The 21,045-nt window shown below is 30.3% G+C and overlaps 3 protein-coding genes across 5 annotated transcripts; all 3 read left to right on the top strand.

Annotated features, from left to right (window-relative positions):
• LOC109326836 (alpha-soluble NSF attachment protein 2-like) lies at nt 3,811–8,280 on the top strand. Of its 2 annotated transcripts, XM_019559700.1 has the most exons (10): nt 3,811–4,106; nt 4,749–4,798; nt 4,889–4,961; nt 5,707–5,786; nt 6,000–6,151; nt 6,330–6,489; nt 6,581–6,628; nt 6,822–6,902; nt 7,983–8,075; nt 8,240–8,280. In XM_019559700.1, the coding sequence occupies exons 1-9, from the start codon at nt 3,962–3,964 to the stop codon at nt 8,061–8,063; spliced, it is 870 nt and encodes a 289-aa protein (XP_019415245.1). In that variant the 5' UTR covers nt 3,811–3,961; the 3' UTR covers nt 8,064–8,075; nt 8,240–8,280. The 2 variants fall into 2 exon arrangements, with proteins under 2 accessions (XP_019415245.1, XP_019415244.1); XM_019559699.1 differs by lacking the exon at nt 8,240–8,280 and having other exon boundaries at nt 7,983–8,226.
• Nucleotides 9,417–11,326, top strand: LOC109326840 (wound-induced protein 1-like; the record flags this gene model as incomplete). The annotated part of the gene is made up of 2 exons (XM_019559705.1): nt 9,417–9,434; nt 10,544–11,326. Coding segments are annotated over 2 exons (534 nt in total), but the record flags the coding sequence as incomplete, so codon positions are not given.
• On the top strand, nt 18,063–21,040 carry LOC109326838. Of its 2 annotated transcripts, none has more exons than XM_019559703.1 (4): nt 18,063–18,447; nt 19,167–19,236; nt 19,314–19,389; nt 20,812–21,040. In XM_019559703.1, exons 1-3 carry the CDS (start codon nt 18,136–18,138, stop codon nt 19,373–19,375), a joined length of 444 nt encoding a protein of 147 aa, XP_019415248.1. In that variant the 5' UTR covers nt 18,063–18,135; the 3' UTR covers nt 19,376–19,389; nt 20,812–21,040. The 2 variants fall into 2 exon arrangements, with proteins under 2 accessions (XP_019415248.1, XP_019415247.1); XM_019559702.1 differs by having other exon boundaries at nt 19,314–19,395.

The raw sequence follows: 21,045 nt of genomic DNA, 5'->3' as shown, positions 1-21,045 counted from the left end.
TCAATTGTAATAATAAAAGTTTAAATTTTTTGATTGATATAATATATTTTTATCACCACTAGACATCGAATGAATGAGACAACATGTTAGTCCTAATTAATAGCTGATTTTAGCTGGAGTGAGAGGCAGTGTTCTTCTTGGAGGACTTATCGATCAGTTGCAATAAAGTTGGAAAGGAGAAGATTCTGTTTTGGATTTGATTGTTCTTACTCACATGTTCCATGAATGATGAATATGATATATGGTGGAATATTGCTTTGGTATAATTGGAGACATATATAACATTTTATATTAAGTTGATTTGATGCAAATTACACATATTAGAGGGACCTATTATTGAGAACATTATATAAAATTTAAGTAAGTGATATGTTATGATGAATAATTGAATAATATTAATATATGATCAAAACCAATATTATGTATGTTCTTAACCTCCATTTGTATAATAAGAGCATCCAACCAAAGCATATTCCTCAATTTAGGAAAAAGGTATCAGAAAATAATTTGATTATTGACACAAAAAAAATGAATTCAGCTAATACCAAACAAAATGTATTATGGACAGTCTTATTAAATTAGGATCGGTCAATGACTTAGTTAGAGCATTGAGTTAATAAATCATTGGTTGGACAAATAGGTCAATGATTAAACTGATTGACTCAGTTTACATTACAAATTCTAAAAAACTCATAATATTATTCAACATTATTTAATAATTATATACTCCAAATTTAAAAACATTATAAAATCTAATTAAAAAATCAACAAATAATATTCCACTACTAATAAATATAAAAAATAAGTTAAATATATCATTAAACAACACATGTTATGCTTTAATTGCAACAAAGTCACACAAAAAATTTAAAATTTAACTAAACAACGACAGTTTTGCTATAACATATGTTAATAAGTGACAAACGTAATTACAAGTAAGTTAAAAGTGTTTGTTTTTCTATCTCAAAACGGCATCGCTTTGGTTGTTTTTAAAAAATATTTTTTTTATTTATTAAGTTGGTCCAACTAGTCTAACTATAGATTTTAGGCTTAAATCGACTGAGTCGAATCAAGTCAAACTTATTTTGATGCAAAATCGATTAAATAAAAGGTGCGGATTAATTCGACGCTAGGTTCACATTTGAATGGATTGGACACACCGATCAGAGTCAAGTTTTATAACACTGGTTGTACATTTAGTATTTACCTTGTAGCTTATGATTCTTCAATTTTGATTTTTATCTTTTGTCACCTTCTTATTTTCTTGTTACTCAATATGTAGTGTTGTAATATTGTATAGCATTATTCTAGGATTCATGTGATTTGCTAGCTAGCAAAACTCACGTGAATTGCACTTTGAAAAAGTACATTCACATGCCAATATATATATGACAATGAAAACAAAATATAATTAAAGTATAAAGTTAAGTGATATATGCTTCTATAGTTCATGGACAGGGTGAAAAGACGAACGTGTTGCATTTGTGGCAATTCAAGAATATAATAACAAAGATAATATATACCAAATAGCCAAGAAAATGGGTTGAATTGATTTATGCATGTACATGTAACAAATATGTGTTAATGAGTATTGAGATAATGCTATGTTTGGCTAAAATTAATGAAGTAACATGCAAATAATTTTCATATCCTTGCCTTCTTATACAGAAACATAGAATTATACTTATATTATATATAGGAGGGGATCCACAACTTTAGAAGTAAGTTAAAAAATTTACTTTATATTTTAGTAATTTATTTAATGAAAATCTAATGGTTTAGATTTACTAACTAATTCAAATCATGTGAAACATTAGATTTTCATCATTAAGACGTATAGTAGATTTTTTTAACTTATCATAGATCTCTCTCAATATATATATATATATATATATATATATATACTTTCATTATGGTTTGTTGTTGTATGATGTTGATTAGGAGAGTGTTAGCTCTTTAATTATATAAAATAAAATATAGTCTTTGCACTTTGGACAGCTATACTAGTTTGTCATTTGTCTATCATATTTTTGTTTACATCAATATCAACTTTGATATTTATTTAATATTGTAAAGACCCTTTGTTCTCTTCTATATCATTATTCATTGCCTACAAATTCTAATCTATAGACCTATGACCACAATATTATATTTCAAGCTTTTAAGCTTAATGTGTAGCTATTAGTAGGATGGAAAATTGCATCCATAATTGGGGATTTGGGTGAGAACTAATAGAAATTTCAAGTGTGAGTGAGTAATGAGTAAAAAAAGTATTGGAGATGAATGCATAAGACAAGAGCATATAAGTGGAAATACTTATAAATCTAATATCTTAATATTTAGACTTATGCAATATCATATGGTAAGATGTAATGTCGTATTCACATATTGCAAATTTCTTTATTCCATAGTTACATAATTCACTCCTTTGTCTTTCCTATCCTAACAAGTAGCATGAAAGTTAATACTTCAACTAAGCAAGTATTATGGAGAACCATATATGTGGCCCGATATGGAAGCAAGTTGAGTTCTTATCGAGACAATCAAATACATTAATACTATATTTAGTTAGGGAGAGAAAGTAGAAAAAAAGAAATATAGTAGTAAATAAGATAATAATTTTATTGTTTGGTATAATTGAAAATGAAAGAAAAGTGAGAGAAATAAAAAAATGTATATTTATACATAATATATTTATATAATTTATAACGAACAAAATATAATGTTTAAAATGTCTAATTTTATTATTGCAAATTACATAAATATAATATGTTAAAGAATTCCACATGCATCTTTTCTATACCCAACATGTAGTTTTCATTAATCTTATGCAAATCAAGAATATATATTATTGGGTTTGCTAACATAACTAATATTTTTTAGTTAGGTACATGTTAGTCGTGTGTACCAAAAAAATGGTTAAAAATATCATTCATTTGTTTAATTCAACTAAATATGATTCTAAGGTTAGTTTAGCAAATAAATTAAAATTTATATACCTTCCAAACTCAATTCATTCATTAATTTCTCTTCTGTCAAACTCAATCCATAACCTCTCACCCACCTTCTACGAACTCTTTAAATTAAGTAACAGATGATATTTTTGACTCATTTTTTGATATACAATGCTAACATGTACCTAATCAAAAAAAGATTATCCATATTATCAAATCTCATCTATGATATAGGAGTTAACTACCCACATGCATGTATCACATAAATTAGGTTAAAATCCGGTTAAAGTAATATCTATATACTGACAGTGTACATTATCAGTATATCATCCATTATTTATTTACAATGTTTATTTATTCAATGGTTAATAATGATTGAAAATAAATAGTAGACTATGCACTAATAGTATAAGAAACTCTTACCCATGTTTTTCTCCCTACTTTATTGCACGATTACATTCTCTAGATTTTTCATGAGAAAAGATATACTTATTTATGAGATTTTCCACACTTTAATTGGTCCATCTCCTCTGATTACTTATAATCTGATCCAGGCCAGGCTTATAACTCATCGGAGCCCAAGTCCAATCATATAATCACTATTCTAAACGGGTGAACATCTTTTGTCCCAAGAAAAAAAAAAGCGTATCACTCTATTGTTTTACGATTATTAAAAAAATAATTAATTATTAAAATTTTAATTTAAAAATATTTATACTATTTATGGGACAGCAGATGTGTCGTCCGGCCCGATAAACAAAAACTAAACACTTGTCTAAAAGAAAAGAAAGCGTTGGCACAATACTGAATGGATTAATTTCATATACATAGTTGATATCTTAATTATAAGAAGAAAAAAACAATTCTGAAAGCATTTTCCATAAGCAGTTTTGGACTTGGTCGTCAACAAAGTCTATCTTTGAATAATTTCCTTCTTCTTATTCTTTAAGCAACAATCTAAGCTTAGAGATTATTGATTAATCGATTAATTGAAAATCTGGTTTGAAATGGGCGATCAGTTAGCGAAGGCAGAAGAATTTGAGAAAAAAGCAGAGAAAAAGCTAACAGGTTGGGGCTTGTTTAGTTCCAAATACGAAGACGCTGCTGATCTCTTCGATAAATCCGCCAATTCCTTCAAACTCGCCAAATCATGTTTCTTACTTCTCTCTCTCTCTCTCTTCGACTTTGTTCGCGATTTCAATTTTTCTATGGATGAATTAGATATAGCTCTGTTATTATTATTATTCTGTTCCTTTTTTATTTATAATTATTGTTAAGTGTTGATTTTAGATATGATGATTGCCAATTTTGAATGCTGAATTGTTTTCCTTATGATTTTGGAGCAGAAAACTTCAACTAATCTGATTTTTATTGATCAATCAACTAGTTGCAAGCAAATTAGAATCACAGAATTTGTTATGTTCTGGAATTTATTAATGTTTTGAAATTTTGTGAAACGTTGTGGAATTTTTAACTTTGGAATAGTTGTCATGCTTTATGATAGAACATTGTGGTGTCGTTAGCCGACTCAACCTAGTTGGATAAAGGCTTGGTTGTTGATAGAGTATAGTTGTCATGTTCGATTGTCGTCTGTGTATTAGTGTTCGAAATGTATGTGTATCAGTGTACCATAGTTGTGTCACTGTGTCTGTGTCATATTGTATCAGTGTCTTATGTTGTATTCATGCTTCCTCTTTTTTTTAAAATATGATTGTGTTACAAAGAAAATGTGTTACGTGATGAAAAAGTTCTGTATGTTGTTCTTGATTTGATCTGCGGTATTTTTTTGGTTAGGGGACAAAGCTGGATCTACATACCTCAAGTTAGCCAATTGTCATTTGAAGGTAACAGGGTTATATTTTTAGGAATTTCTCTTCTGTGTTCAAAAACTTGTCTTTTAAATTTGTAACGCCAATGCTGTTTTCTGCTTTTAGTTGGAAAGCAAGCATGAAGCTGCACAAGCTTATGTTGATGCTGCGCATTGCTATAAAAAGACTAATATAACTGGTATGTTGGGATGTGGTGTTACATACAATCCTTCTATGGTTGCTAATTATGTCACTTTATTTTCGACCTGCTATTGTGTTGAAATCCTATGCAAAAGCAGCTTTTGTGTGAGATATAATAATCAGTATTATTGGCATTGATCATCCACTTCAAGAGAAAACGACATGTGGTGTCAATTCATAATCATTTTGGTGGTTTCTCTTCTTTTTCTGGGTTCCTAATATGTTCTTTTGCTCGTTTTTTGGTTTCTGTTTTAAATGTTGCTCTTGCCTCCATGCAGCATGGCCAATTCCTTTTAGCCTCAGTATTTCTCTATACTAGTTTTAATAAAAATCATATTAAACAATTATAGCTTTTGAGGATAATTGAATGATATGAGAAATCTTTGCGTTATCTCATTCCTTGAGCTTTCCATGTTTACGAATCAAAAGCTTGGCTTTACATGTACTGCATATGAGCTCTAGGTAGTGATTTATACTATTATTTCATCTTGATTTGTTTAAGTCGGATGATGAAATGAATTTGTACATATGTGCAGCTTTAAGTTGCTTACGTTTGAGTACCATCTTTTATGGTTGTCCATGTGTCATATTTTGATTTTTTATTTGCTTGGTTTTTTAAATTGGAATCCTTGCTTTACTATAGTAAGTTATTTAGCAGTCTAGCTTGTTATCACTTGAATTAGTATGAACTATGAAGATAATAGCATTTTAATATTAAGATCCTTCTTTGTCTTTGAATACAGAGTCTGTATCTTGCTTAGACCATGCTGTAAATCTTTTATGTGATATTGGAAGACTCTCTATGGCTGCAAGATATCTTAAGGTATATCACTTTAGATTTTTATTTCAGTGTGTCTTTTAAATTAATGGCTTGAAATGCATATTTGGTTATCTATGGTATCCAGTCTCTTGGGTATCCTTTTGGAGGTGTTCCCTTATCCATGACATTGATTGTGTAATTGAGTACATTGAAATTGATGAGGTTTCCGAATCACCATGAACAATTCATAACTGTGTTTTAGTAATATACACACAGGAAATTGCTGAGTTGTATGAGTCTGAACAGAATATCGAGCAAGCTGTTGTTTACTATGAAAAGTCAGCTGATTTTTATGAAAATGAAGAAGTGACAACATCTGCAAACCAGTGCAAGCAAAAAGTTGCTCAATTTGCTGCTCAGCTAGAACAGTAATATAGACTCTACTTTTTATCTCATAATGTTTGCCTGAGACATTTCTTCAACATGTTTTCTTTGTTTTTAGTAATAAGAAATCAAAACTAATTTTAAAATGGGAAAATTTTATCATAGCCCAATTTTGATCATAAATTGAATATTGACTGTTTCTATTTTATGATAATTATTCAGATATCAGAAATCAATTGTGATTTATGAAGATATAGCTCGCCAATCTCTCAGCAACAATTTGCTGAAGTACGGAGTCAAAGGACATCTTCTTAATGCAGGCATTTGCCAACTCTGTAAAGGGGATGTCATTGCTATAACCAATGCATTAGAGAGATATCAGGTCAAAAAAATTTCAAAAATTTACATTGTGACAGTTGAGACTGGATATCTTACTCGTTGTTTAATCCGTTGGATATGTATTTGTTTTGCAGGAATTGGACCCAACATTTTCAGGAACACGTGAATATAGATTTTTGGCGGTGGGTTACTGGTTTTGGAATTTCATTTAGTTTTTAATGACCAAGTAAAATGAAACAGAATATTTTTCAACAGCTACCTCTATCATATCTTTTTATTACCTTTTTGGACTTTTGGTATTTATTATGTCATTACTGAAGTATTTGCTGGATGTAATACTGACATGTTGTTTTGTTTGTTCTGGGGGGTGTTTAGGATATTGCTGCTGCAATTGATGAAGAAGATATTGGAAATTTTACTGATGTTGTCAAGGAATTTGATAGCATGACCCCTCTGGTAAGCTCCGAAAGCTGTAAAATACGACATGTTTTAGTTGGTATAATTCCATTCTAGTTTACATTCAACTTTTATAGCAGAATGAACATACCTTATCATGATTGAGACGTCCATTTTGCAGTTACTAAATAGAAGTATTTTCATCAACTTAAATCTGCTTTGGAATTTTGAATTTTCCTCGGGAACTGATTCAATTGGCTTCTTCTTCGTTTTTTTTTTTTTTTGCAATTCCCTTATTCGATTCCCTAGACTGAAGTTTTGGTATTCTTTCGCTTGGCAAGTATACCATGTATTTTGATTCAAGCAGTCTTGTCTAGAATGCTAAAACAATGTTTCATGAGGTCACCAAAATTGGTCATTTATACCATGTCACTATGTCAGCATTGCCATGTTTTTCTGTTATATAGTAAAATGTTCAACTTAACTGTTTAAAGGGATGACTTGCAAGACAGTGTTTATTTACGAAACTAATATGATTTCGTTTCATCAAATTGTACATATTAGTTGTTTAGTGGGATAGATATTTTAACTAATGGTATGAACTGTTGGTTTTTTATAAGTGAAAAGAAAACCAAGGAAAATGATGATTAGTTTCATTTGTCTGTGATCAACTATGTATTAATTGTGATTATAAACACCTCTTTATCCTCCCAGTAATTTTATGCTTGTTATCAAGTGCTTATGCTTGTTGGATGTGAGATTAGGTTTTCTTCTTCAAACGTATCTCTGCTTCTTTTATAGTAATAATATCTATGTATCCTTTGATGAAAAGAGAAGGCTATGTATTAAATTTTAAATTAGTAATTTATTTATGGGTCTTTCTAGACACTAGTTAAGGAATCAAAGGTAGAAAATCTTTACTTTCTATTGGTAAGTGCTGTCTTTAGAAGTTGTGCCCATAGTACCGTACCCGAGTCATACTTTTCATCTTTTGATTCCTTATCTAGTGCCATTTGCCATATATCATTGCTTCTGGAGCAGTGGATGTTGTGCTCATAGTACCGTACCCGAGTCATACTTTGTCTGGATTCGTTAAGATCCGGTTTTGACTTATAAATCCGGCCTTATTTGCCTGTGCAGGATTCTTGGAAGACAACACTACTTTTGAGGGTGAAGGAAAAGCTGAAAGTCAAAGAACTTGAAGAGGATGATCTCACTTGAATTGCACCTTACCTTAGTCTTCTATTGGTTGGACTTCATCTTTGGTGAATGGTAATTTACATTGTACTATGTATGCCTGTTCAGTTTTCATGGTAGGTATCTACTTCTTATAAACTGTACTTGCATTGGTTTCAATTGAAGTGGAGAAATAAGTTTTTGAGGAGGTTTCTTGCTTGAGTTTTATTGGATTTGCATATCACTGCTACTGCATATTTAGTTATTTACTAAAGATTTGTACTATGTATTATGTATATTTAGTTATTTACTAAAGATTTGTACTATCTATTATGTATTTAATTAGCTTGTTTGAATGGATAACTATATTATCTTCAGTACTTCTCATAGCTTTATAGTTTATACAGTATTAATCCATGAGTAAGGAATTAATTTCCTTGCTTTTTCCAAAAAGTGCCTATTCTAGGAATTGAATAATTGACTTTTTAGTCTATCTGTATATTTAATGAGGTCGTACTTTACTATACCAACGTCCTGATAACCGCATTTTATTTATGGGTATATATATATATATATATATTATATAGAATTATTTAAAAGAGGACCGTAGTAATTGTAGTAATTATATGTGAGACTTTATGATGATTAAATATGAATTATGGATAATGTAATAGTAGTTCGAAAATTTCATACTTTTTTTTAGTATTATCATAGGTATCATTCATTTATCTATTCAGGATTTATATGGTTGTCTCTCCCAATAAATATAAGTGTTTATATATCTTAAGGACATGTTTAGGAGCTAGGAGAAAAATGAAAGGAGAGAGATCAAAGGATTAGGAAGTAGAAGGAAGAGAAGAAGAAAGAAAGACAAATCTCTCTTTGTTTTGGAGTATAAAATTTAGATAAGAGAAAAATAAAATAATGATAATATAAGAATATTTTTTTATTTTCCTTTAAAAATGAAATTAATAATAGGACATCAACAACAGTTTTATCATGTAATTTTATTAAAATTATTTAGGTATTTTGTCTCTAGAAAACCCTAAAATTAGGGGAACTATGAAAATAAACACATAGACGGTTTTAGAGGGCTTGAAAAACTCTCCAAAATTTTCATTTCTCCTTCCTCCAACTTCCAAACAAGAATGAAACTTTTCAAAGTCATCCATTCTGTTTATCTCCGAATCACAGTCCCAAACCAAACTGTTAAAATAGTATGATTTAAGAATTAAATTAAGAAAGATAATTTTTTTTGTCTAGTTTGGTATATTTGGTTTTTTTAACAGCCTGACTCGTTTTTAATATGTAATTTTTTTATATGTAATGTCTTGTAGCTTATCCGTGTGAACACGAGGTCTTTTGTTTCTCTCTTAAGAGTGAATTATCTACATTTAATTTTTTTTCTTCAAGAAAATCATTTGAAAAGCATGTAAAACATATATAAAACGATTGTAGAGGAGAATAATGCTTATGTGGTCACTTGCATAATCAATCATAATTTAAGAATATATTTTTATTGCGCTTTTAAATTACTATTTTAATAACTCGTTAAAATCTAATTGGTCGTGTATGAATAAACCCTTATTCTACAATTTTCGCCCTTATTGATGCATTTGATCAGTTATTATGAAATAAGAATTTTAATTTATTGATTAATTTTTTATTTATTGATTCGTTTAATAATTTTTAGAAAGAGTTTAAAATTTATATACTGGCAGTATAAAAAAATTTATATTGTCAGCACATCATCCGACATTGATTTCTATTACTTTTGTTTGAGAGTCAACGATAATTAATAAATCAATAATGGATGATTAACTAACAGTATAAAAAACATTATTTACAGTGTCAATGTATACATACTAAATCAAATTCGAAAAAGTAATGCAAAACGAGTTAAGCAAGCCCATAAAAAGAGAAAAGAAAAGCAAAACGAGTAGCGGAAGAAAATGACACGCAAACGTAATGACATGGACTTGTTTGCTTTGTTACCATGTTTTTGGCTTACTGTTTCTTCATTCAACCCACATAATCTCTAACTTAAACTCCACCAATCAATAACCGCCACATCATCACCATGAATTACTTCCTCACCCAATTGAAATAGAGATATGCTTTCTCAAATTATATCTCACTAAGTTATTAAACAATGATAATAAAACAAAATATCTATGTTTAAATTGTTATTTCATGTTTTTATTGGTGTGAAATAGCACATAAATAAAATAAGAGACAATCGATTTATCAAGAATACTTATGTGAAAAAATATCTATATAGAGATAAGAAATAAATTTTTAATAAAATTTTAATCCTAAATGATTATATTTGTTTCTAAATATGATAAGTTGGATATGTTAGAAATCTCTCTGCTGCAATGGGTCAACAAAAACAAGCTCACAGTAAAACAAACGCACCGAATCAAAGCCCTCCCTCTTCACCTTTCCTATAAAAACCCCTCATTCCTTATCTTCCTATCAAGTAAGCTAATCAACTTTATAAAAAATCACTTTTTTTATACAAACCGCTTAAATCCCCTCAAGAGCTGGCTAATTCTTCAGGAGAAGCTGATTCCAGGAATCAGAAGCTAGTTCTCACTCTTTATGAAGCCTTAAACTCTTCCGATTCCGACACCGTCGTTAAAACCGTCGCCTCCGATCTAGAGTGGTGGTTCCATGGTCCTCCCTCTCACCAATTCTTGATGCGATTACTCACCGGTGAAACCGTCAACGATTTCCGTTTCGTTCCACAATCCGTTGTCTCGTTCGGTAACACCGTTATCGTTGAAGGCTGTGACGGTAACCGTAAAATCTGTTGGGTGCACGCGTGGACCGTGTCGGATGGGATAATTACTCAGGTTAGGGAATATTTCGACACTTCCCTTACCGTTACTCGTATCGGAGATTCCAATTCTGATTCTGATTCCGATTCCGGTTCGGAGATTGATACTTCTAACTCGGTTCGGTTCGCTTGTGTTTGGGAAAGTAGTGTCTCGAACCGGGTCGGGAAATCTGTTCCCGGTTTAGTTTTGGCAATTTAAGAATTAATCATAATTTTGGGTAATCAGGTGTTGCCGGTTCTAGTAATAAATAAAGAGGGTGTACACGTGGCAGTTGGTGACTCGTCCAGAGAGATGTGAGATCCTTTTGATTTTAATTTAATTTAATTTTCTTTCTTATTTTGGGTTGTGTTTGTGTGGAACTATTATGGGTTTATTTAGTTTATGGTATGGTTATAAGTGTGTGAGTGTCATGTGGTGTTGTAATAATGATGCAATAAGAATATCTATGAATGTTTGTTTTAACAATTGTGTTATAGTTACACATGTTGGGAAAAAAACATTTAACTCCTTTTAATATGTTTGAAAAATGTGTCGGCGAATATTATAATCATAGTGGCTGCTATGACCCATGAGTATTAGATCCAAAATGAAATAGTTTAGGAAAAAACTATTCTTATTCGTTGTTGCATGAAGCCTCCATTTAAGAATTAGTGAGGAAAGACATTCTTGTGATTACTTTAAACTTATAATTTGTATTTTTCTTTTATGAAGAAAATATCTAGTCCACTAGAATATGAGCATTTATACATCAACAATCTCAACATCGACAATTATTACCAATCTTCGTCTTCTATGATCTCATTGAGAGCGATCCATAATCTAGCATATAAGTAGCACTTTCTAAAATATAAACCTTATGTAATAATTCTTCCTACAAATCACTAACTCTCTGATTTTGTGAAATCTTATATCAACATGTTTGACACTGTTCTTTATTAAGAAGATAACACTTTTAGTTGTCACATTGCAATGTGATTACACATTACTTAATGTCCAATTGAAAACTCACTTGCCCGCCATTGGAAACGCCACTTCTCGTCTAACCATATATTTTGTTTTAGCTGTGAATATAACAACAAAAAACTAAACTAATGATCACTTAATTAATACTATTATAAGGGTCCATGTTGTGGGCCTTCTATTATCCAAGTTTTCCAAATAGTCTAAATCAACATAATTAACAACAACAAAAAGTTCACTCTATTCGCTGCAAAAATGATATTGAGACAAGTAGTCTCATTCAAATATCTTAATCCCTTAATTAGTTTTATATAAACAAAAAAGCAAAGTAGTGGAGTAATGGTCGGTGCTAAAATGAATGCACATTCCACATTGGTTAAAGTTTATACACTCCAAAAGTCTTGACCTAATTAATGAAAAATGGGTCATAGAAGAAAAGTAGAAGGTGATAGATGATTCTAGTGGAGCACTTGCATGCAAGGGTTAAAGGTGACCAATAATGTAATGAAAGTGAGATCATACATTACACTACCATGTATTTTCAAAGGAGATGAAAACATAGTAGGTAGACCTACCTCCATGCGTTGAATGCAATAATGCAATAACAACGTGTGATTGATTTTTGTATGCATTTCTAAAATTGTTTAAAAAATGTTGGATTGAGTTTCACCTATCTCGTATATTTTTCCGTCGAGTAAGACTCATCTCTATTACTGATAAGGATAGTTATATTTTATAGTGTATTATATTTTAAGACTAAAATTGTAACTTCAATATAAATTAAAGGATATAAATATTATTGTTTTTGATTTTTCATTACATTTTCTCACAATTGTCCTGTCTAGAGAGGAGTTTGACTCCATTTTCCCAAGTCTCCAATAATTTTTTTAATGTCTAAGATCTTTCAATTCCAAAATATTTGTTAGTGATCCTTCATCCAAGTATTTGCTAACAAGGCTAACAATAATCCACATCAACAATATATATTTGACATCATACTTATATATGCACCACTATTGAAAATATTTTTAAATGAAGGGTAATTATTAGATTATTTATATAATTTTTAGAGATTATTTATAAAAAAATATACCATTAAAATAATTTCAAAGAATATTCAAGTAATGTCGAATGCAAGCACATTTATCTTTGTTGATGTAGATTTTTATCATTCATATATCACTTAGCTTTAACAAAGGAACCTCCAATAAATGCTTTACGATAGTGATGACTCCACCATGAGATAAAATTTGGATAAAGAGAAAATGGCACCTACTTATTGTCTGGTCATTAATTACCTCACTCATCAAATTATTTAGTTATCATTATTCCTAATTAAAATGATTATAATTCTAACATTATAATCATTCCTTTAAAAAATTATACTACTTACAATTCAAGTATTCCAATATTATTATATGTAAACAACTATTGTTCATCTTTTATATCTCTTAATTTTTAATGTTAAGCACATAGTTTAATAAATTATTAAATGATATAGAATTTGATGTAATTTGACTAAAATAACATTATTTAACACATATTGAAAACTATATTAAAAGTAAATGAAGAGATAAAAATGAAAAAAGGAAGAGTATAAATAATGATGTAATTGAAAAATAAAATATAAATTTCTATTGACTACCATTATTAATGTATAGTTTGTTCATTTTTTAAAGTTATTTTTACTATGCAAATTTTGTGCATTGAATATCAACTGAGTAATTCAATGATAATTTTTTTGATCATTTTGAGAAAATTGAATGACTCTATTAAATGAGGATAATCATCTTTTGCGTATATCTCTCTATGTACTTAAAGTATATTTATTAAAAAAATACATCTTTTATACAACCCTCACTAAAAAGGTATTTTTTTACAGCTGAAAAATACTCTATTAGTATATTGTAATTAAATCCATAAAAAAATTAGAGTTCCAAAATCATAAACGTAATTATATAAAATAAAAAGAAAGTAGATTTGGTCTTTTTTCCGAAGCAAGGTGATATATATTTTGATAATAAACTACTTTCTTATACCGGAAAAAAATGTATCATTTCCAACCAGTAAAAGTATAATATGTATACTGTTTTGCTTAGTTTTTAAAATATTTTTGTAGAAAATAATTAAGTAGGAAACATATCATGATTTTATTGGTTAGAAAATATAATTTATCTCTTTATATCATGAGATACATTATTCTCATGTATTTTTTGGTTGAGTGTGATATTTATATATTGTCCATGTAAAAATTTATACATATCAATATATTATTCATCATTCATTTGTATTACTTTTGAAGAGTTAATGATATATAAATCTTATTTTGTCTGCATATATTTTTTTCACTTTTGGTTTAGGGAAATATACTTTAAGAAAAAATGTATATATTGTTAATATATGAGTTCTATACACTATTATTATATCATTTACTATTCATATTTAATCATTATTTAATATTTATATTTAATCGTCATTTTATTCGAAGTATATAGATAATAGATATTAGATTATATTCATATACTTTTATGTTTAGGAAAGAGAAGAAGCTTTACTGTAGAATGAAACAATGTCTCATGCATGAGTCGACAAATTCAACACGTGTGAGTCGTTCACTGAATTTGAATTCCAAGCTAAGACATGAAGACATAACCAATAATTCACCGATTCTTATTTTTTCTTTTGTCCCATATCTATCTTTGTATCGGAGATAATACTGTCCGAGTCGAGAATAATTACAAATATGTACGGTTAACTTTTTTAGCAGATATTTTTTTATTCACAAAACTTACCCAAAACCTTCATTAAGAAAAATCAAACATGTATTACTTTAACTAAATATTTCTTCACCGATTTTTATTATGGATGAGTGCACAATTCCAACAGTAGATAGTCATGGACCTGGAATTCAAAGAGAACACCACAAACAAACAAGGCAATGTATTCAATCCATATTTTAGGATAATATTCATGCATTTGAATAATTTCAACCATTATTTAAACTCTATTCATTGTCCTAAAATCATTCTTGATATTTATTATTTTTATTTGAGAGAAAAATGTTGGGACAACAGTGTAAAAATTCCTATTCCTAGTGTCAGGGTATAATAAAGATTTTGTCAAAATAAAAGATATTAAAGAAAATTCATATGATATCAAATCGCAACCACAATTATGACATTAATGGCTTGTGCTTGTAGAATAAAGATATGTTGTCTTAAACTATATTTTGTAAACACTTAGTTGCTATAAAAGTCATTCCCACATTATATTTTTTTCTTTTGGATTTGGTCCTAGCATGAAGTTTGGATGAAAAACTAACATTACCTAACTTACTTAAATATAAAATCCCAAATTAGAGGCATTAATTAAAATCAAATTTCTCCTTCTATTTAAAATAACATTTTATAAAATAACATATTTTTAAACCAAAAACCTCTTTTTTCTTCCTCACCTCCCTCATATTTTTTTATTTAAAGTCTCTTCTTAGGTGCATAATGATTGCAAGTCTCAATGATAATAAAGGTTAGGTGGTGATTTTGTTGTTGAAGATTGAGTGAGCTTTTTTGAAGAATATACTAATAACCAACATGAAGGTATGTTTTGTTGATTAGTTTATGAACATAGATTACAAACCATGCTACTTTTTACAAGAATATTCGTAGATTAGTTAGGAATGCATGTGCATGTCAATATTCCTTGTGTTATTCCTTACTAGTGGGTGCTCAAACTTTTGGAGAGAGATCACATGTCTTAAATGTTGTTTCGGTCACTCTATGTCTCAAGTCAATTAGAGTGTTCCATTTTACTACTTTTTGTTTTTTAAATTTTCTTTTATCCACGTGTTAACATATGATTGGTTAGAGATAGAAAATAAAACACGGTTAAAGACAGATGATCTGAACCTTTTTAGCATATTGGCCTAAAAAGTGAACTTTTTTTAGAGGCATAGATACCATGTTTGTGATGAGTACTTTGAGGGATGTACATGAGATTTACTGTGAGACCTTTCTCAGTATCTTATAATTCAAAACGTGTATTACGCAATCAACAACTTTGGGCAAATTTGGTAGATATTAATTAAAATTTTAAAGTAAACATAATTTATACCAAATTCCCCTAAATCTAAATTTTAAAAAAACGATAGAAAGCAACCCAAACTTTAAGGCCCAATGGTGTTTACCCCGGACTTACCTAGTCCATTAACAGTAGTCACTCGATCATTTATGGGTCATGAGTCATGACTTGTGGATGGAAAAAATATTCTCTAAGAGAGTTAGCACATATGCTTATTGATGTTCCTAGCTCGGATATGATTGCCTTCAGTGCAAGGATAATTGTGGGAAACAAAAAAAACATGTCATATCGCATCTCATTAAGACCTATATAAAAATATTCAAGAGATAAATGTGTGTGTTTTTTATTTTAGTTTCATGGGATATGTTCTAACCTAATAAATGAAAGGTTTATATCTTGGAATATAATCAAATGCATTGATAAGGACACTTCTTTAAAGTGAGGGGAAGAGATTTTGGGTTTGATATATCATGGGTTATACTTTGTCAACTAAACTAATTCTTGGGATATAATGACACCTATAAATAATGTCTTTAATACAAATGAATTCATAAATTGTATGAAATTGACATATGTAAGAGACTTGAACCCCTTACATGATAAAACATTACTTCCATGGTTTTTGTTACTTTTCATGCTAAAGAATTGTGATATGTAGAAAAACATATATTTAAAATATTATTTTTTACAAATTACATGTCACTCATATGGACAAACACACATTAGAAACCAACAAGAAGTTGGTCTATAGTGTAAGGCATCGTTGAATCCTCAAGGTTGATGGTTCGATTATTGGGAGTGACATGGTTTGATCCTAGGAGCGACATTTGTTCAATTTCATGGGCTATGAGCTGTGATTGGTTGAAAAATGTATTTAAATTAAAAAAATTAATTATTAAGTATTTTCTGATCAAACACATAAGGTGACACATATCGTGATAGAAGATATCTTCCTACGACTTAAAGGGTGCTTGTGTCTTGAGTGGAGTGGGCAATGATGTAAAATTAGACTTGAATTGAACATAGTATGGGATTGTATGGTCCAAGAAATTTTGTTCAAATGACTTGAATTAAACCAACAAATACCATACCAACCATAACTCATCTTGCCTCATCTCTACCAACTAGTTTCCACCAAATGAACCATATATGTATGAGGTGGTCCCTTCTAATATTCAATAAAGGGAAGATCTTCACATTGTTGTTGATCACAAAATGTACTTACAAAAAAACTCAAAGGGAATGTTGAGGCATTATGGGGCAAAACTAAATATTAACCAAGTGATGCTAAATAGGTCTAAATCTTAATGTTGGTTATGTCAAGTCTCTATACTTTTTGGAATTGTGGAACATGTGATTAGGTATCTCTATCACCACCACCACAACCACGAATACTCTAATTACACCCACTATGGCCACTACCCTAGTCACTTTCATAATGGATGTTATAACCTCCACCACCACCATTACCATCCAACCATCATAACACAAAATACCACTTCTATCCATGGGGCAAAACCATTATCATATCAATGTGGTGGTAGTACACAATAGACAATGATATACTGTCTCAAACTAATGAAAATATATTATATTAATTAAAAAAATGAAATTTTTATTATTATTTTTTTGTTTTTACTTCAATATCATTAATCCAGGACATGATTTGAAACACTATTTGAGAAAACATATCTTTGTCCATAGATAATAGTGTAAGGTGTTATCGAGGTGAGCTCAATTAAGTCATTCCATGTGTTACTTAATATAATTAGTTAAAAAATATATTTAAATTAAAAGTTTACTAAATAAGTAATTTTTTAACTGATCATATCAAATGAGAAATGAAATGATATATTTAAAAAGATAGAAATGTACTCCTTGGTTAAGGAGGTAAACATTAAATAGTGACATTGTAGTAGAAATAATAATTTTGAAATAACATTTAAAAACTAAAAACCACCAAAACTTGAAAACTAAAATTATAAAACTAGAAACTAATTTTTTATTTTAAATTTAAAACTAAAGACAAATGAACATGTGTTATTACCTAACTTTAGTATCAACCTTATTGTTAAGCAAAATCTATGAATAAATCCCAAAAATCAGATCCTCAATTAAGTTAATTTATTAATAGATTAATTTAATGAAAAGATTAAAAGCTCCTCCTCCTATATGTGCCGCCTCCAACAAAAATAAAGAATAAAAATTGAATCTTTTTTCCAATTCTCAGTGATTTTATGGGTAAATCACTTAAATCTGCGGCTAGGCTTCAAGCATTATCAAGAATTGTCTCATCTCCAAAACCCCATTTACATAATAGGCCAAAACAAACCAAACATGTTGATACTGTTAAGGTTGAACCTCCAAAGAATCAAACTTTTGTTGTCGGGGAACAGTGTCGGACACCACTAGCCACGGTGGTCGGTGATTGTACAAAACGGTGGTTTCAGGATACACTCAAAGAAGCAAAGGGTGGTGATATTTCTATGCAGGTTTTGATTGCTCAAATGTATAATAATGGTTATGGTGTTCCCAAAGACCCTCGAAAGGTTCTTCTTCATTCTATTCTAATACAAGATAAATATACTTTTTTTCTTATCTATGTAAGTTTGAATTAGATGTTTTTTTTTTTACTAGAACCCCCTTTTTTTGTTGCAAAATTATGTAATTATCGATGTTGATTTCGAATCCTGGAAACTGACTCTTCGTTTATGAGGTAAAGCTGTGTACATTTATACTTTTCGGATTTCGTGCAATGGGTTGCCTGAACACCCTTTTTGTAGGATGTTAATTTTAATTAGATTGTTATTATTATTACCTTTTAAGTATGCATAGATTCATCTATAATTATTGGGTGCAATTGTAAGCAAGTTGTGCTCTCAAGGAGGACCTAAGTTCATAGCAATTGTTAGAAGGGCTTCTTAGGTCGCAATAGCGCGAGATAGTCTTCGAGTAATTCTTGTGAGGATACCCTTATCGAAGACTAAAGGTGCGGATTACACGAGGCTCCGACCAACAAGTGGGATGTTGGGAGGGTAACTTTATCCAACCTTATCCCCATATGCCAACAGGCTGTTTCCAGGGTTTGAAGCTCTGACCTCGAAGCCATAGACAACAATCTTACCTTTGCGCCGAGGCCGACCCTTGCCACAGACTGAAATAAATTAAGACCTACAGCTGCAGTTAGTTAGAATGTATATAACTTGTATTATGTTCCCTGCAGTTAGTTTGAACTTGTGGTTACGACTGTCACAAACTTGATTTACAGGGACTTGCTTGGATTAGTAAAGCATCTAGAAACCGAAATTCAGTTTGGAAAGTAAGCGAAAAACAGCCAGGTAATCCTTATCTTTTGTTGGATTAATGTATTGAAGCTTTGTATGTCCTAATTGATCTCTATTTTGTTGACATGTAGGTTACAGAGCAAGCGACTCAGATTCATGTGATCCGGAGAACAAAGCAAAATCCTATCCTTGATTTGAAGTATAAGGGTAATGGTAAGACTTAGCCAATTCTCCAGTTTTTATTTTTATTTTTTCATTATTATCAACTTATGAGATTAAATTTCAATTCTATAGTGCAGTATGTGATAGCTTATCGTTATTGTTGGAAATAGTGATAGTGTTTCACGGATCAATGGAAATCATGAGAGTTCAATGTTCTTAAGAAGTTAGGAAATAGCATTAGAGTTACACGAAATAGCTAATTCTTTATATCATTCTTGTAAATGTTAATTGTATTTGTTTTGTGTCTATAAATATTAGTGCTGAGTTCTGTTCATTCAAGCAATTCAGTTATTTTTCAATCTCAAGTTTCACCATTGCTTTGTTATAACATCGAAAACATGTCAAACATTATTAATTGAATGTTGTTTTTCTAGTTTAGTGTTGTCTCTTCTTTTAAATGTAGTTGTTGTGTTCAGTTTGACGAAGGTTTTATAATATCCTCCAATTGTATGCCAAGAAGAGTATTGTTTTCTTTCATATTGTTCCGACAGGCCACTAGAGTGTAACAATTGTCTCATCGGTTAAGGAGAAGTGGAAACCTTTTCCTCAACAGTCACTATAGGATGTGGTTGCCGGAGTTACTCTGGAGGAATAATCCAGTGGCCTAGTCTCAGCAATTAAGGAATGAAAAGTTGTGTGATGTGTGTAGTGAAGTAAGGGAAAAACTCTTCGCTTGCGAGAGTAAGACTGAATACATCTACCTTCCTTAAATCTCGCTAGGTGGGAGCCTTGTGCACTAGGCCGAGATTATATGCTTTTCTTTGAAATCTTGGATGGCCAATTGGCCATTCCACAATACGACTCTCTCTCGGGCATGTAGAGTGTCGGGGGATAGCTACTCCATTTGATCTTAAGGTATTGAAAACATTCTAGAATTGAAAAGTTATAGATCATATGACGTTAGCTATAGAGCACAACCATGCCGATCCGGTTAAAATACCAACACAACGAAATTATAAAAAAAGAAGATGAGAATTATTTATTAAATGTTAGCTCTAAGTATCACATGTAATACTGAACTAGTTGTAGGTGGTGAGCACAAACTGGTATGATACTGAGAGTGAATTTGTGTCAATAGAATGTGAACATTGTAGATCGAGAAATGTATTGCCGTATTTGCCATGACATAAAATTGCTCGGCGAAAACAAATGCATATTTCCTGTGAAGTTAGCTTAGCATGCTATCATGGTAGTTCTAGCTGATCGGGACCTGCTTCCGAGACAATCTAGGGCGAGTATAGGCTAGTAATTGGCATCACTTCTTCTATTGTCTTTGCTCCTGCTATTACTTCTCAGCTCTGAGTAGCATTTCCTTAATATGCTTATCTCTTACAAATCAAAGATCACTTCAGAAGCATTTTCTTTATGTTAAATTTCTTCTGATATAAGATTATTCATTTTTTGCAGTGACTTGTTGAAGGTCAATGACTTGGTCCTGTTTCTGGTTTTATGATATATACAACCTCATTTCATATTTCTAATGCACACTGCATTTCTTTTACATTGTTATTTCATAAATTGGTTCAATTGTAAGTATTTATAGTTCTCCATAAGTGTAACCATAGACCATAATCTTTGATGTGTTCTTTTGTTTGTTAATTTTGCACAGTTGAATCCTTAACATTCTTCTCTTTATCTTTG

This window comes from Lupinus angustifolius, chromosome LG14 (assembly GCF_001865875.1).
Source record: "Lupinus angustifolius cultivar Tanjil chromosome LG14, LupAngTanjil_v1.0, whole genome shotgun sequence".
NCBI lineage: Eukaryota > Viridiplantae > Streptophyta > Magnoliopsida > Fabales > Fabaceae > Lupinus > Lupinus angustifolius.
This window is presented reverse-complemented; position numbering and strand designations above follow the sequence as displayed.